We start from the raw sequence: 16,240 nt of genomic DNA on the forward strand, positions 1-16,240 counted from the left end.
AATGTTAGGATTATCATATGTACATGCGTATATGTGCCCTGCGATGGATTGGCACCCCGTCCAGGGTGTACACCACCTAAAGCCCTGAGTCTCCTGGTAAAGGCTCCAGGCCCTGCGTGACCCTGTATACAGAATAAACAGTATAGACAATGAGTGAGTGAGTGAGTGAGTGAGTGGGATATTAAAGAGAAATGTTTAAGCAAAGACATTTTCTTTAAGGGCTTTAGTAGACTTCCAATGTTTTACACACGAACTAGAACTGTGTGTGGATTTATTCATTTGTTTATACATTACAAAAGAGATTAGCAGAAATATCAATTTGTTATTTTAATAGTGAGATTTTACTCCATATTTTTTGTACCTAGTAATATCCCTTTTGTGTATACATATACTTTGTGTGTGTGTGTGTGTGTGTGTGTGTGTGTGTGTGTGTTCTAGGAGCCGCTGACCTCATTGCAATGGACTCCTTGTATTTTGTTTCCACCTCCGAGGGCACAGCCCTGACACACAGGTGCTCATGACGTGCCACGTCTATGGAGCTTCCCCTTCCTTCACAATATGCAAACACGTGAATCCTGCGCTCTGTTTGATGTGGCAACACATCAGAATATCTCCCGTAAGCCTGCAGAGAAATCTCAAGCCGACCTGCCAGTTTGATCACTTTAGGGAGAAAGTGTTAGCAGAGAGAATTCTTTTGAATTAGGTGCAAAAATATGGCTTGGGAATTGAACTGTAAGAGGGCTTATGCTTCGCGAGACGGCACACACAAATATGTGTCAAATATGTGTTTAAATAGCTGTGTTTGGGATTCAGATGAATCGCTTTTCAGAGCTGGTCACGTACAATGGAACAGTTACAGATTATTGAGGGTTTTTTTTTTTTTTTTAATAAAGTGATTACATATATTCTTTTTCTCCTATTCTTTGATGTCACATGCTAACTTTATTTACGAAGAGCGTTCAAGTCAAACTGGGACTTATGATGAAATTTCTTGTGAATAAGGGCATAAAACTCATTGACATTTACGGAAGTCTTCAAGCACAGTACAGTATGGTGATGAGACTCTTAGCTGCAGCAAAACATTTATATGGTGCAAACATTTTAAACATTTTAAAGAACGATGATCCTGGACGAGGTGGCTTGGAGCTGCACATTGCAGTCATTCATGTGAACATCCAGCGAGTGGAATGTCTGATCCTTTAAAATCGATGGATAAGTTGTCGCCAACTTGTGGAAGAGCCACATCTGTCTGTGTGAACTGTACACACGATCATTCACTAACACCACTTGCTCATTACAGGAACTCGACTGGGAGTTATTGCCACTCCAAGCCATTCCTTCATGTTTAGGGCTAATAGAGAAGTTCCTGGCAGGCCAGTGTGTGAGACGTGAAGCAGGCAGTCCGATCATGTATTAAAAAAACTGAACTTAATGGTATCCCAGCACTAGTGAAATGTTGGGATAAGTGCTAATTGTTCTGTTATTCTGCACACAATCAAAAGAAACAAACAAACATCATGATACTTAGTTCATGTAACATCTGTATATAAACTTGTTAGTACACCTCATGTACAGCTACTGTACTTAATGATGATTGTATATATGATCATTATGTACATGTACATAGAAGCCGTATATTCTTAATTCTTCCTACAATGTATCTCATTATTGTGATACAATTTCCACCGACTGCACTACTGTACACAGTGTATCAGAGTTTTTTATTCAACTTTCTCTTTTCTCATTGTGATTATCTATCTATCTATCTATCTATCTATCTATCTATCTATCTATCTATCTATCTATCTATCTATCTATCTGTCTGTCTGTCTGTCTGTCTGTGTCTGTCACCACAGGCCTCCATGGCCCCTAGTTGCACTTCAGAGATTCCTAGATGGATGTTGATATATACGGCTTATATACAATGTATGATGTTATAATGTTTATTTTGTACACTGTTCACACTTATACAGTTTATACAGAGTCAGGCAAAAAATTTTTTTTACACAAGTCAGAAAAAGAAAAACTTGTACAAAATCTTTAAATACTAAATGCATTGCTATATGTTATATATTGAAATATGTGATAATATCATGATAATAATAATATTCAAATTCAAATTTATTTGTCACATACACAGTCATACAAAGTACGATATGCAGTGAAATGCTTAGACAACTGCTCGTGATCTTAAAATTAAAGACTATGAATAGGAAATAAATATGAAAAAAGAAAATAAAAGGTAAATTTAACTAAGAATGAAATTAAATATAAAATTAAATAACTGTACAGTACAAAAATACACTATAAGAAAATATATGAAAAAAATATAGAACAATAAGAAAAACAGCTGCACAAAGTAGATATACATAGATTTTATGGACTTTTTGTGTGGAATAAAGTGAGATATAAATGGTAATAAAACGGAAATGTCCAGGGGCTGTGCAATCCACATATTTAAAGTGTTTTGTGCGTGCAAATATGCTCATATTATGATCAGATTATTAATATTATATTAATAGAATATACATCATTCTATTTTTCTTTTTCTGAAGTGTGTATAATTTTTTTGGCTGACTGTAGATAGATAGATAGATAGATAGATAGATAGATAGATAGATTACATATTATTACATATTATTATTATATTATTATTATAAAAGTGTATGGTGCATAAACACTATAACCTTATATACAATGTATAATAGTTAAACACTATACACTTCTATCTAAACATCACACTATGTATAATGTATAGTACATAAACACCTTTATTCTATATCCCCTCTATATGACGTAATGAAGTGTAGTACACTATAGCCTGTGTATGGCCGTAGTCCCCGCCCCTTTGTCGTTAGCCCCGCCCACTCCGTTGGTTGGTGCTGGCTGCTGTTAACGGACTGGTCGCGTGCTCCGCGGTTGGCCGTTACAGCAGCGATAAACCCCTCCGTGAGTCAGCGCTCGGACGTTCGGCGGAGAGGACAGGAAGCGGAGCGGAGCGGAACAGCAGCCGGGTAACAGTTTATACTTTAATCAGCTTTACATTGTGTTTAATTGGGAAACTGAATGCGTTTCCGTGTGATAAACAGATGACGTGTTTATGAGCCGAAAAGGGAAGAGGTTGTGTTTAAGTGTCACGCGTTAACCCGGAGGTCGGTGTGTGTGTGTGTGTGTGTGCGCGCGCGCAGTGACTGTACATTAACTATAAACACTTGATTATTATTTGCCCTCTCTGTGTGAGTGTGAAGGTGCAGAAGGATTTTCGCTACGGAATAAAACACACGTCACATGATGGTGCCGTGTGTGTGTGTGTGTGTGTGAGTGTAGCATCATCTTCCTTTGCAAATCAACCTAAAAATACTGAAGGTGCAAAACCATCTGTGGAAATGTCCCAGCTCTGGGCTTCCCACCACTATTGCGTCATGTCGGCTGGACTTTTCACACACAAGAGTTCATAAGTATTGCAGAACACCAGGACTTATTGTCTCAGGATGTCTCAGGATGTCTCACTCTGTTTTCCCCTCCAGCAGGACTTTATTTACATCTTCAGGATTCTAATTATAATAATTCTAATTATAATACCTCAATATTCAAGCTTTTATTGTTTAAGTTAACGCATGCTTTTCATTACAGAGTCCAGAGAAACTATACTCAAGTTAATTAAAGTTAACTGGTACTAAATATAATATTACTGCATGAAAATAAACATGTCTATATTATATGAGCAGTGGTGGCTCAGTGGTAGGTTTTTATTTTCCCATCAGGAAGGTCATACAGCAGAAAAGCTGTGCCAAGTTGTTGTGTAGATCAGATGGACCCCTATGACGGTGGGCCCCTTGACGGGCGCAGCCAAAAGACTAACAGCAATATAATAAAGGCTTACTCAATATTGCGTATATTTAGGAGTGTAAAGCAAATAACGTTAACTGATAAGAAAAAAGTTATCAAGTACTGTACATAATGTCTAATCCTCTGCATAACTAGCTAGTTTACTAAGTCACTAAGTTTAAAGATATTCTGCTTATTTACTACAGTTAACTATTTGTTAACTCAAACAAACCTAGAATTTAATTTGATGGTTCTGATTAATTTTGAAAATTACAAATCACAAATATATATTGATACCTAACAAGCTAATTTGAACCACCCATGTAATCCAACTAGTTTACAAGCCCTAAATAACTATGTAATTGTACAACTAAATTTCTAGTATTATTGTCTGGCTAATTTAGAAAATTAAGTACTACAGCATATGTAACAAACTACAGTACTATATGAAATGAAATTACAATGGAACCTGGGCATACAGATTAAATTTATTCTGGAGGTGAGTTCTTAAGGTGAAAGTGAGTATTGGGATACGAATTTCCCATAATAGAAATAATGTCCGTTATAAAATAATCCATTCCAGCCACCAAAATATTACCAATATGGCAAAACATGCATAAAGAATCACATAGCTTTTGATTGCATACAGAAGGCAATTTTGATATTGTTTGTTGACTCTTTAAAAATAAATTTTACAGACTGAAAAAAATCTAAAATTTATACAGTAAACTTGCTTAACTTGGCTTTTCACTGACACAAAAATGTTTTTAACGGCTCCCAAACATACACTCAACTTATCTGGCGTTCAGTTCTTTTGTTCGTATGTCAAAATGCTTCATATGTGAATTTCTTGCAAATCTTCCATTCTTAAGGCTAAAATTTGTAAGGAAGACAATTTTATGATGAGGTTCGACTTTATTGTCTAATCCAGCAAACTAATTTACACACAAAAACTATGTAATCAAACAAGCTAATTCTCAAAACGTTACTTGCTATAAATTGTTTTAAGCTAATTTACAAAACTAGCTAACTAATCCCAACCTATTTCATAAATTTTAACTAACTATGGAGTCCAATGAACTAACTGACAGACCTTAACTAGGTTGTAATGTAACAATTAACACAAGTGCCTTAGCAAGAAACTTTTAGAAGCTAATTCATGAAACAGAACCAGGTAACTAATTTAACAAACTAATCTAACCTTAACTTACTAGCCCATTTGCATTAATTAGCTAAGTAATTTACCCATCCAATCACAAATTTTAAGGTGGAAGCAGGTTAGCAAATGTAACTAGCTAATTTACAAAGCTTAACTAGCTATAAAAAAATCAACAAACTAATTTACAAACCATAGATAGTTTTGTAGTGTAACAAACTAATATACAAACCTTAACTTACAATTCACAAATCATAACTTGGAAGCAGGTTAGAAGATGTAACTAACTAACAAATCTATTTTTTTTCTTTTACACATTGTCATTATGTAGCTTTTAAATATTTATATAATGTCTTTCTTACTACATGAATTAAGATCACACACATATATTTCTGTTAAAAAATTTTTTTTACAGTAACATCATTATTTATGTATTTATTTTTGTTAGCTTTCAGTGTTTTATTTAAGTAGACATTGTGTTCTTAAATTAAAATACAATAATGTATGTTTTAGTGTAGATTTTTGTGGCACAATTTATAGGCAGAGTTTTTCAGCTTTATTGTGGGAATATGATCTCATGCTGTTTAAAATTAATAAGGAGTGCCTGACAAGTGAAATGATGTTCATTTTTAAAAATTCTAGAGTATATTTACAAATCTTCTAACATAGTACATCATTACAGTAACAATGTTTAACTACATAATTACATTAAGTATTTGTCACCTCTTAAGACTTTAGACTATTCACAAAGTCTCTTGCATATGTTTACTTCTTTAAGAGACTGTATGTTTTCCATATCATCATACTTTCCCTGAAGACAAACTCTCAGCTTGTGATATAATTTAGCACAACATCAATACAGTCACATTATCCGGTCTGTCTTCAGGCAAATGAATCTGTAGTTACTGTGGTATTGGTATGTAGTTACACGAGTGTGGTATAAGTCTGGGCCTGCTGCCGTTTGAGTTTAAATAGATTTTTGCTTTTGATTTGTTTGAGGAATTCCTCCTCAGATGGCTCTTTCTAACTCTGGAACGCTCACAAAAATGAGGTTCACTGATGACTTTCCACAAGTAGAGTAAAAAAAAGGTATCCTCTTTTCGCAGGATGTCTCAGCAGCAGATAGTCGTGGAGCGTGCCAGGAAGGCCTTTCGTACTGGTCGATCCAAACCGCTAGAGTACCGCATCACCCAGCTGAAGAACCTCCAGCGCCTTTTTGTGGAGAGGCAGAAGGATATCACAGATGCCCTCAAGAAGGACCTCAACAAGGTGCCTCATCACTGGTGTTCACAAGATCGCTCGGGTGATTCCATGATTGGGCTGCCATTAAATAAAAATTTTCCAAAACACAATTTCTAAGAAAATGAGTTTTTAACTATAAGAAAAAAAGGAACTTACAACGATCTCATTTCTTTAACAATTTCTTAAGCATTTTAATATATCTCTAATAATGTTTCTATATACTGTAAGCTTACAGTACTTTCATTCTGCAATATTAAATTGTAGTAGCAAGCTTGTATTTTCAAACCAACCTTTTGAGTCACCGAAAAAGAAAAGAGAACTTAATTTTTTTCTCTCTCCGTGATCTTCAAAAAATTCAGATGATGCGACTTCCTATTGCACATGTGACTTATTGTATAATATGTGCATATTTTATCTGCGTGATTATGTTTATGTAACAAGGAGTGAGTTAATGGTGTTGGACTAATTGTACAACTCACAGACTGATGTTTACAGTTGCATGCAAAAAAGGATTTTTAATAGAATTTAATAGACAGTTTAATGCATTTGGTTGGTCTTCTTTGAAATAGTAGTAGTTTAATAGTTTAATAAGAAATAATAGTAGTTTAATAGTTTAATAAGAATAGTTAATAGTATAATAGAATAAGTATATTATTATTTTTAGTGTAATTGTAGTAGTGTTATTTTAGTGTTATTTTCGAGTGTGGACTGGAATAGGGACAATGCTATAGGCAAAATTCTGTAGATGTTTTTAGTCCTCTACCTGCAACATGCACATTAGATGTTGTGAAGAATGCATTACTTTTTCAAATACATATTCAGAAATGTTATCCCCAAATGGCACACAAATTTTGAAATCACCTTCCATGTGTTGGGAAAATGTCCACACCATTCTAATGAATTCTTAATGTACCTAATTGTAATTTTTAATCTTAATAATAGTGGTTTATCATGTAAATAATTTACATCTAATCTTGGTCTAATCATGACTGTTTCTGTTGCCAGAGCGAGTTTGGCATCCCGCTTTATGAGACGCTGGGTGTGGAGGGAGAGATCAACATGGCTATCAGCAAGCTAGCTGAGTGGGCCGCGCCTCGGCCGGTGACTAAAAACCTGCTGACCATCTCAGATCAGGTGTACATTCAGCCTGAGCCACTGGGGGTAGTGCTCATCATCGGGGCCTGGAACTACCCCTGGGCCATCACCATCCAACCGCTAATCGGAGCCATCGCTGCAGGTGACATTTCTGTATATACACAGCATTTAGACTGGCCCACAGGACACTATTTCTATATCTCTTTAAAATGACCAGAATTCATTTTGCCTAGTACACCTGGCAACACATCCATCTTATTCCATCCAGTATACATTGCAGCTTTGTCTTCTCTAGTGAGCAACAATGGTAGCGATTTCTAAAAAGACCAACCAGAACGCATCTTTTACAGAATAGCCTTTTGTGTCCGTATCAAAAGAAAGTGAAAACCCTCAGGGCCATAAACAAAACAGAATAGCGCACACTGTGTCTCTGTGGCTTTTCATGTAGGGTTCATGTCCATGAAAATTCTCCAAAATCTCCAGTAAGTGTTAGTGTTTAATTTGTGTGTCTGTAGACATTTTAAGTAATTATCAGCATTTCACATCAATTTACTAAATACTTTTAGCTACAAAACTTGCATAGCTTGCAAAACTTGCAAAAACATACATAGCCTTTAAAATACACTCCTAACACGTTGTGATCTTTTCGGTTACACCGCTGCTCTTTTAGTCGCCACCTTTCGCAAACACAAACCATCTCACTGTGCCAGCCTTTCTGTACCGCATACTGAGATACACAATGAGAAATACGTTTAGTATGGGATTAGCAAATATGTACTATTGATTTCAATGTTGTTTTTATTGCTTAATCATTATTTTAATCTCCCACAAAAATGTGAGAGAAATCTCACAGTAAGTAGAACGTATTAAATAGTATTCAAATTTGACATTTTTCACAAACGCACGTGAAATATTTTTAGCGCCCGTAAAAATTCAAACTTGACAAACAAAAAAGTGGCAGTAGTAGTGTTTATACTACTACTACTACTAATAATAATAATAATAGTAATAAGAAGAATATTTTCTGTGTTTACAACAGAGCCCCCTGTTGGATGATTCATTTATTAAACATTTTTGTTACCAAATTCTCTTCTGCATTAAAAAAGGATTTTTGGGGAAAAAAATAAAAAATGGAATAGTCTAAGATACTTATTGTAGTACTAATCCAGTAATATTCCATGCTGGCGTTTGTCTAGCCTACTTTGCCCCAGTCCTGTATTTGCTAATAGATCAGAGTTCACATCTGGTTCCCTCCCTTCTGTTATCATTACGGTGAAAGGTTCATGCAGTGGTTTTATTCAAGGTTAACTGCATTATACAACAGGCTTTTTTTTTCAATTGATCTCAGTCTGTGTCTGAACTTTGAGATGATCTTTAACTGAACAGACAGCTTCATTACAATAAAAGCACTTTAGAATTCACGTTTTGTGTTTATGTGCTAAAAATGTTTGTGTTGCATGTGTTTCGTGGCTCTGAAGATTTGAGATGTTAAGTTCTCTTGTATTAGTAATAAAACTCTGGTTTCTATTAGTGACTCCATTAGTGATTATTCTTGTTAATCCTGTAGATATATGTCTTATTATCTTTATTGTGTGACGATTTTACACCATCTTATTTGTTTTATTTTAGGTAATGCTGCTGTCATTAAGCCATCAGAAGTGTGTGTACACACTTCCAAAGTGATGGAGGATCTTCTGCCATTGTACTTAGACAAGGTTTGAAATCACTCATCACAATTTGTTGGGAAATATTAAGCGTACACTCTTGCAGCTTTCTAGACAGAAGATAAGATGTAAAAAAAATATATATATATTCTAAAGGTTAGCAAATTGTAAGTAAGCTTACAACTAAACAAACATTTTTTATTTTATTTTTTTATCCTGGATGCTCTACAGAAATGGATTTAAACACCTGTGTCCTAATACCATGATGTGTTAATAGAGGCGGTGCACATTTAGCAATTAGAAGGAGCCTCCAGTGTCAGCACTTTCATTGTACAGCATGTAAAAGTCTTCAGAAGTGTTTATTACTTTCTAAGTAACAGGACAAGTTTCTTTTTTTCTTCGAGACAACCCCTTGGATAAAAGGGACGAAGACCAACATATTAATATTATAATAAATAGATTATAATAAAAAAAAAAAAAAATGGAAACAAATGTTTATAGCAGATATAACATAAGTGATAAGAGGAACTGTCTTGGGTCACTGACTGTCCACAAGATAAAGCATTATTACAAGATAAAGCATAATTATACATGATTACAAAGAGCTTGATACCATGATACTGCTGTGGTATAAAAAGGAATAAATTATGTTATCAGGAAATAATTAACATCAGAATGGCATCAGTTCTCCAGTTCACATCGGCGCACTATACACCATATGGTCATTGATTATTTCCCTATAATACATCCCCAAGCGTTTTATTCCTAACAAATGTTAAACGGCAGAAAGTCACTCACTCTAAGATTTTATTCGCCTCGTTGAGCTTCGATTACGGAGCACAATGTGGTGTCCAGTTCATGTGTGAAAATGATTCCTCATGCACCCAATTTTCACAATCCGAGTCCTGGAAGATGGCCGTGCCAGCAGGGAAGAAAAACTCCATAGATGTGATAACCTGGTCATTCAGGACATTTAGGTCGTCAGCTGACGTTTTATTGCTACATAACGTTGCTGAGTCTAGACCTGAGCAACTGAAGCGACCCCAGATCATAACACTGTCTCCAGAGGCTCGTACAGTGGACACTATGCATGATGGGTGCATCGCTTCATGGGCTTCTCTTATTACCCATTGCTCTGGAATATGCTCAGTTTACATGAGGAAGATAAAAAAAAGACTACATGACCTTTTTCCAACATCTTCCAACAAGTCCAACATTTATGCTCTCTAGCAAACTGAAGGCTTTTTTTCTGATGACTTTAACTAACAAGTGGTTCTCTTATTGACACACAGCTGTTTAGTCCCAATCCTGTGTGTTCTTATTACATTGTGTGTGTGTGTGTATGGACATGCTCACATAACTTCACCAAACATAAAAATGATCTATTTTTGTGTTTTTGAAGTGACAGTTCAATACTGTCCTTACAGGTTTGAATAAAGCGTTAGATTGTTTTTAACTTCTTTCCAGTCTTTTCAATATCCTTAGTTGCTTTTTTTTTTTTTTTTGCTTGATTCATACCACTAATTTGACCCTTCCAAACTATTCAGGTTATTCAGATATGTCATTTATTACAAATTTGTCAGTTTTTTATAAGTGAAGTCAACACATCTGGTTATTTCAGGAGTTGTACCCAGTGATTACTGGTGGAGTCCCAGAAACTCAGGAGCTGCTGAAGCAGAGGTTCGATTTCATCTTCTACACTGGAAACTGCGCGGTCGGCAAAGTGATCATGGAGGCAGCCGCTAAACACTTAACCCCTGTCACCCTGGAGTTGGGTGGAAAAAGTCCCTGTTACATCGATAAGAACTGCGATCTTTCCATTGCCTGTCGGTGAGTCTGATTTTCAACCCGATCGAAAGAAACACAATTTGTTCTACAGTATCATTATTACAGTGTTGTACTGTGGATCCTTAACCAATCGTATCCTTTTTACACTTTCACAGACGCATTGCTTGGGGAAAGTACACCAACTGCGGTCAAACCTGCATCGCCCCAGATTATATCCTGTGTGACCCGAGTATCCAGGACAGAGTAATAGAAGAGATAAAGAAGAATGTAAAGGTGCGCATACTGTTAATTCTTGTCTACATGTTCTAGTGACCATTCATGCCACCTTTGCAATAACATTAGCTGATGCTCGTCTAGTCATTAGTATGGTATGAAAATTCAAAGCTAAAGAAGAGGTGGCACATTGTGGAAGAGGTGGCATTGTGGTTAGCACAGTGACTTCACACCTCTAAGGTCAAGGGTTCGAGTGTGCCAGGGTTTTCTTCAGGTACTCCTGTTTCCTCCCACAGCTTAAACACCAGGGACAACCCGATACAATAGTATCACGATATCTAGGTCCTGATTCAGTTTATATTGCGATTTTGCAGTGAAGATTTTGTGTTTTTCTGTAAAATAAATTTAAAAAACAGTTTTTTTTTTACAATTTTAAACAAACACCACCTGCAGGATCATTGAGGAATAGAAATATTTTACCACCTTAAATGCAAACATTTATAAAAACAAAAATTAAGTTTTATGAATAGATTTTGGAGTCACTGAATCAGTATTTCCCTAATCGATATTGTCTCGCTGCGTCTAAAAGAGAACTGCACATAACAGTCTGTTTTTAACATAAATAGTGTCAAAAATTCACCAAGTGAGCCAGTAATAAAATGCTCAGCTTGACATGCGACGCTGCACGACACACACTGCTTCTCACATCGGTGCTCTGATTAAAATCAATGTAAAAAAGATAATCTGTAAGTCTGATGAGACAAACTTGTGTTGAGAGAGTGTAAGAATAATGCAAGGACGTAGACAGAGCCGGGATCTACGAGGTGAGGTGTATCGAAACATCAGGTTCCACTCCAAGAACTTAGTTTAATAGTAACTTAGTAACCAACCAGTGTAAGGATCTATCTACCATTAATTAGCATTTATTGTTTTTATGAATTGTTTTTTTTCCGTTAAGGAATTCTACACGGAAAATCCCAAAACCTGCCCGGACTACGGACGCATCATCAACACTCGGCATTTCAAGAGAGTGATGGCGTTGCTGGAGGACAGCACCGTGGCTATGGGAGGAGACAACGACGAGTCTGAATGCTACCTCGGTAAACGCTATTGTCTCTTTAATAACCTTGTCTCTACAAATTACAAGATGTTTTTGTAAAGGGACATACAGTAGCATTCAGCCCAAACCAATGCCGGCTTTGCAATAGTACACTGATCAAATGGTGATAAATATAGATTGTTAGAAATGCAGTGTTGTTTGTGTTACAGCTCCAACAGTCTTAAGGGACGTGAAGCCCGATGCAAAGGTCATGCAAGAAGAGATCTTTGGACCAGTTCTGCCTATCCTGAGTGTCGGGAGTGTGGATGAGGCCATCGATTTTATCAACCAGAGAGAGAAACCTCTGGCACTCTACGTCTTCACCTCAGACAAAAAGGTGGGAACAGCGTCTAGCAATAAATACAGACTCTACATCGACGTGTAGTTCTTCCTGTATGTTCACAAACTCTACACTGTCAGATGGCACACTTTACATGTTATGAGGCGAGCCGAAAGTACCAGGACATGAATTGTAAAATGTTGTACACTTTTTGCATTAATTGATTGGAGCCACTAGATGGCGCTGTTCTATAAATTATGTTGAAATCATGAGTCGAAGCATTTATTTGTTACATAAATATTACAGCGAAGTGAAATTGTTTTTTCAAGATGTCCCAGCTTGTTAGGAATCTCGGGTCAGAGCACAGGGTCCGCCCTGAGACAGCGCCCCCTTGAGTAGAGAGGGTTAAGGTCCCGTTGCTCAAGCAGCAGCTTGGTAGTGCCAGGGCTTGAACTTCCACCCTTTTAAACAGCAACCATTAACTTGCCCACTGCTTGAAGTGTTAAACCTGGGGGATTGTAGCTGCTCATATTAACGGTTGTGTGTGCAGGTTTAGTCTTGATGTAAACATTAGTGAAGATTTCCTTATTTCCTTAAAATTATTATGGAATTTCTAAATGATGCATTGTTTGTTTGTTTGTTTCCCTCTAGCTCATCAAGCGTATGATCTCAGAGACTTCCAGCGGAGGCGTTTTAGCCAACGACTGCTTGGTGCACTTCTCCGTCAGCTCTCTGCCGTTTGGTGGTGTGGGTAAGCAGACGACCTGCATGCTCAAGTTTCACCCAGTCACATCATTTCTCACTAGTATTTCTTTATTGGTACCGTATTGTTACTTTAATCCAGAGACAGATTTTACGGTTTTGGTGTGGAGTTCCGTGGAGTCATGATCGCGCCATTGATGAGGGTTCGGATATAGTTGTAACAAAGTCGCGATGATGTTATATATATATACAAATAAATGTATCTACATTCAGCATTTCTATCAAATCATTTGAATAATTTTCTAGATTGTTTTCCAGATTTGTATCTAGCGTTTTAAATTGTATATACACATATATTTAAGAATTCATAAACTGTCAGTTGTTACAGACTCTATTGGTCTAAAACTAAGTGTATGGCGCCTCCTGCAGGCAACAGCGGGATGGGCTGCTACCATGGCAAGTTTAGCTTCGACCAGCTGAGTCACCTGCGAGGCTGCCTGGTCAAGCAGCTGAAGATGGAAGGAATGAACAGCATGCGGTACCCGCCGCACACGGCCAAGAAACTGGGCTGGGCTCGCTTCTTCATCCTCAAACAGGTGGAGATGGGCACGCTGGCACGCATAGCTGTACTGGCTCTGCTGGCCGTCGCCGCCGCCGTGATGGTTCAGGTGATAAACTCTTGAGATGATTTTGATGATGATGATGATAATGGCACTGTAATGACATGGTATAGCTTGGTTCATTGCTCAAAACAATGTGTTCTGCTTTTTTACAGGGGTTCCTTTCTGACTGAGGGAGTGAAACTGGTGCTGAGGTTTTATCCCCAGTTCTAAGGAAAGCAACCAATCAGGATAGTCCCTTGTCCTCCGAACATTTCATCAGCCTTGAAAGTAGTGTCTTTTAAATCACTTCTCGTAACTGCATCTAATTCTAATGAAGGACCCAAATTCAGCGCATGCTGATTAACAATGATTTTTTAACTGACTTTTATATTAATGCCAGTTTAATCTGTGAATAATTTGCTCACAGTGAGCGTTTTTGCTAAAATCTGGATGATTTTTATGAAGGCAAAGAAATGATTACTACTGTATCTAGCATCATAACTCAGGAATGAAGGGCTTTCTATAGTTCATAAGCATTGCATTGTGTCCCTGTCTTAACATTCCGTAAATTATTATTATTATTATTGGTGGCCTGATTGAGACTGTTCCTGCCATTCCGTCTCCTTTATTTTGGAAGTTATCAGCTTGATTTGACCAACAGCACACTTAGGATGTTTTAGGGACGTTGTAGAAAGTATACAATAATACTGTAAGTAACACTGTATAAAAACCCTTTATAATAGTTTGTGCATTTAGTTAAGTCAAAGTAATATCTTCCAAGATCAGAGGGGTGTTCGATGTACCGCTGGGAGGTCGTGAGTGTAAATCCTGATCAGGTACGTGGAAGAGGGTGAATAGTTTCCCTGCTTGTAGGTGGGACTTGTCAGGAAAAAAGTTACAGTCTCACACAGTTAACCCATAACAGTGAGCAAGGAGTCTTCTCTTCTTTCGTTTTTTTTTACTCAAGTCAAATCTTACATCTTACTCAAGTGATCTTTGATACAATATTCATGCAATGCTACTAAACGTTTAATCAAGCCCCAATGTGAATATCTTTTAAATAAACTGTGCAGGTTTAAAGCACTATATGAAATCTACATTTTAAAGGGTACATTTCTGCTTTACCTAGAGGAAGTCCATATCACTCATTTCTTGATATTAAACATTATTGGTCCCAGGGTTAAGATCGTGTTACGTCCTGATATGAACATGATGTGTTAAAAAGTCTATTGTATGCTCAGAGAAGAAAACATTTATAAGAAAAGAAAAAAAAATCCAAAATTTTCTTGCAACACACTACACTGTTGTAATCATATGATTGATTTTGACCTGCGACTCTCTGGTGCCACCCAGTGACACAAGTCAGTATCGCACCGCTTATAGCTAACCCATGAATAACATTCAAAATTCGCTGTACTGTTCTTACTTAATGCGTCTCACTATTGCACCACTGTAAAGTTCGAAATCATAAGGCGAACCATCATAAGTCTGGGACCATCTGTGAAATGTTTTATTACATTTTATTACATTTTAAAAATGTAGCTACCTCCTGGCCAGTAATTGTTGCTCCAAATCTGCACATGTTACAGTAGATACTGTATTCTGACTATTTCAGAGTTAATCAGCTCATTATAATTTAATTTTTAATCTCTTAATGAAGTAAATAACGTGTGCTGAAGCTTTCGTCCTTGAGGACCGACACTGACTGAAAACAAAAACGCAATGTCATTTTTTAAAATAACTACTTTATTAAAGCAATCACTGTTAATATCCATCCAGTAAGAACTCATTACTGGGTGAAACTGGATTTTTTTTTTTTTTTTTTTGAGTACTTATATACCTTATATCTCTCTGGTCTGTCATTTCATTTTTTTTCTTTTTTAAATGTAATATCACTGATAAATATTAATGGATTAATAAGTGCATTCATGAAGTCATTTTCTAACCTGTAAAATAAATAATTTTTTACAGAGATGAAATAAAGAGGTTTGTTGTCATCTTTACAAGACTAATATGCAATCTGAAAGTTTTAGTGTAATTAATTCAGCCGAAACAGTAAATTACATACATATATGAAGGGTGTTCGAGTCAAACCAGGATTTGTGATGAAATTTTTCTGAATGAAGGTGATTGAAGCGATTGACACTTCTATCAAGACTTCAAGCACAGTACAGTGATGAGACTCTTAGTCGCAGTAAAACATTTGAATGACGATCCCGGCTGAGGTGACTCTGAACTGCAGCCGTCTCCATGAATATTTGCTGAATAAAACGCCTGATCCTTGAAAAACTACTGTTAACTTGTCACCATCTTGCAGTCTGTGGGAACTGCACACACAATCATTCACCAACACCACTTGCACATTACAGGAACTCGGCTGGGAGGTATTGCCACATCTCCTCGTACAGTCCTGACCTCGCTCCAAGTCATTTAAGCAAGGGAGTTCCTGGGAGGCCATGGTTTCAGATGTATGTATGACTGTGGCATACTGAGAAAACGTTCTACTTTGATGGTGTCCAAGCACTAGTGAAACACTGGGATAAGTGCATTAGTGTAGCAGGGGATTATATA

At 36.7% G+C, this 16,240-nt stretch overlaps 1 protein-coding gene across 1 annotated transcript; it reads left to right on the top strand.

Annotated features, from left to right (window-relative positions):
- The first annotated feature begins 2,880 nt into the window (after positions 1–2,880).
- aldh3a2b (aldehyde dehydrogenase 3 family, member A2b) lies at positions 2,881–15,635 on the top strand. Its single transcript, XM_053478905.1, has 11 exons — positions 2,881–3,014; positions 6,091–6,253; positions 7,232–7,463; positions 8,951–9,036; positions 10,607–10,815; positions 10,929–11,046; positions 11,945–12,086; positions 12,256–12,422; positions 13,017–13,116; positions 13,497–13,735; positions 13,843–15,635. Exons 2-11 carry the CDS (start codon positions 6,092–6,094, stop codon positions 13,858–13,860), a joined length of 1,473 nt encoding a protein of 490 aa, XP_053334880.1. The 5' UTR covers positions 2,881–3,014; position 6,091; the 3' UTR covers positions 13,861–15,635.
- Positions 15,636–16,240: the final 605 nt, after the last annotated feature.

This window comes from Clarias gariepinus, chromosome 19 (assembly GCF_024256425.1).
Source record: "Clarias gariepinus isolate MV-2021 ecotype Netherlands chromosome 19, CGAR_prim_01v2, whole genome shotgun sequence".
Classification (NCBI taxonomy): Eukaryota; Metazoa; Chordata; class Actinopteri; order Siluriformes; family Clariidae; genus Clarias; species Clarias gariepinus.

What these genes read in the sequence shown, in the direction of transcription:
- aldh3a2b (XM_053478905.1), top strand. Translation starts at nt 6,092, where the DNA reads ATGTCTCAGCAGCAGATAGTCGTGGAGCGTGCCAGGAAGGCCTTTCGT. An exon ending in AGATAAAGAAGAATGTAAAG is followed by an intron (nt 11,047 to 11,944) that starts GTGCGCATACTG and finishes TTTTCCGTTAAG; the next exon opens with GAATTCTACACGGAAAATCC. An exon ending in TCTTCACCTCAGACAAAAAG is followed by an intron (nt 12,423 to 13,016) that starts GTGGGAACAGCG and finishes GTTTCCCTCTAG; the next exon opens with CTCATCAAGCGTATGATCTC.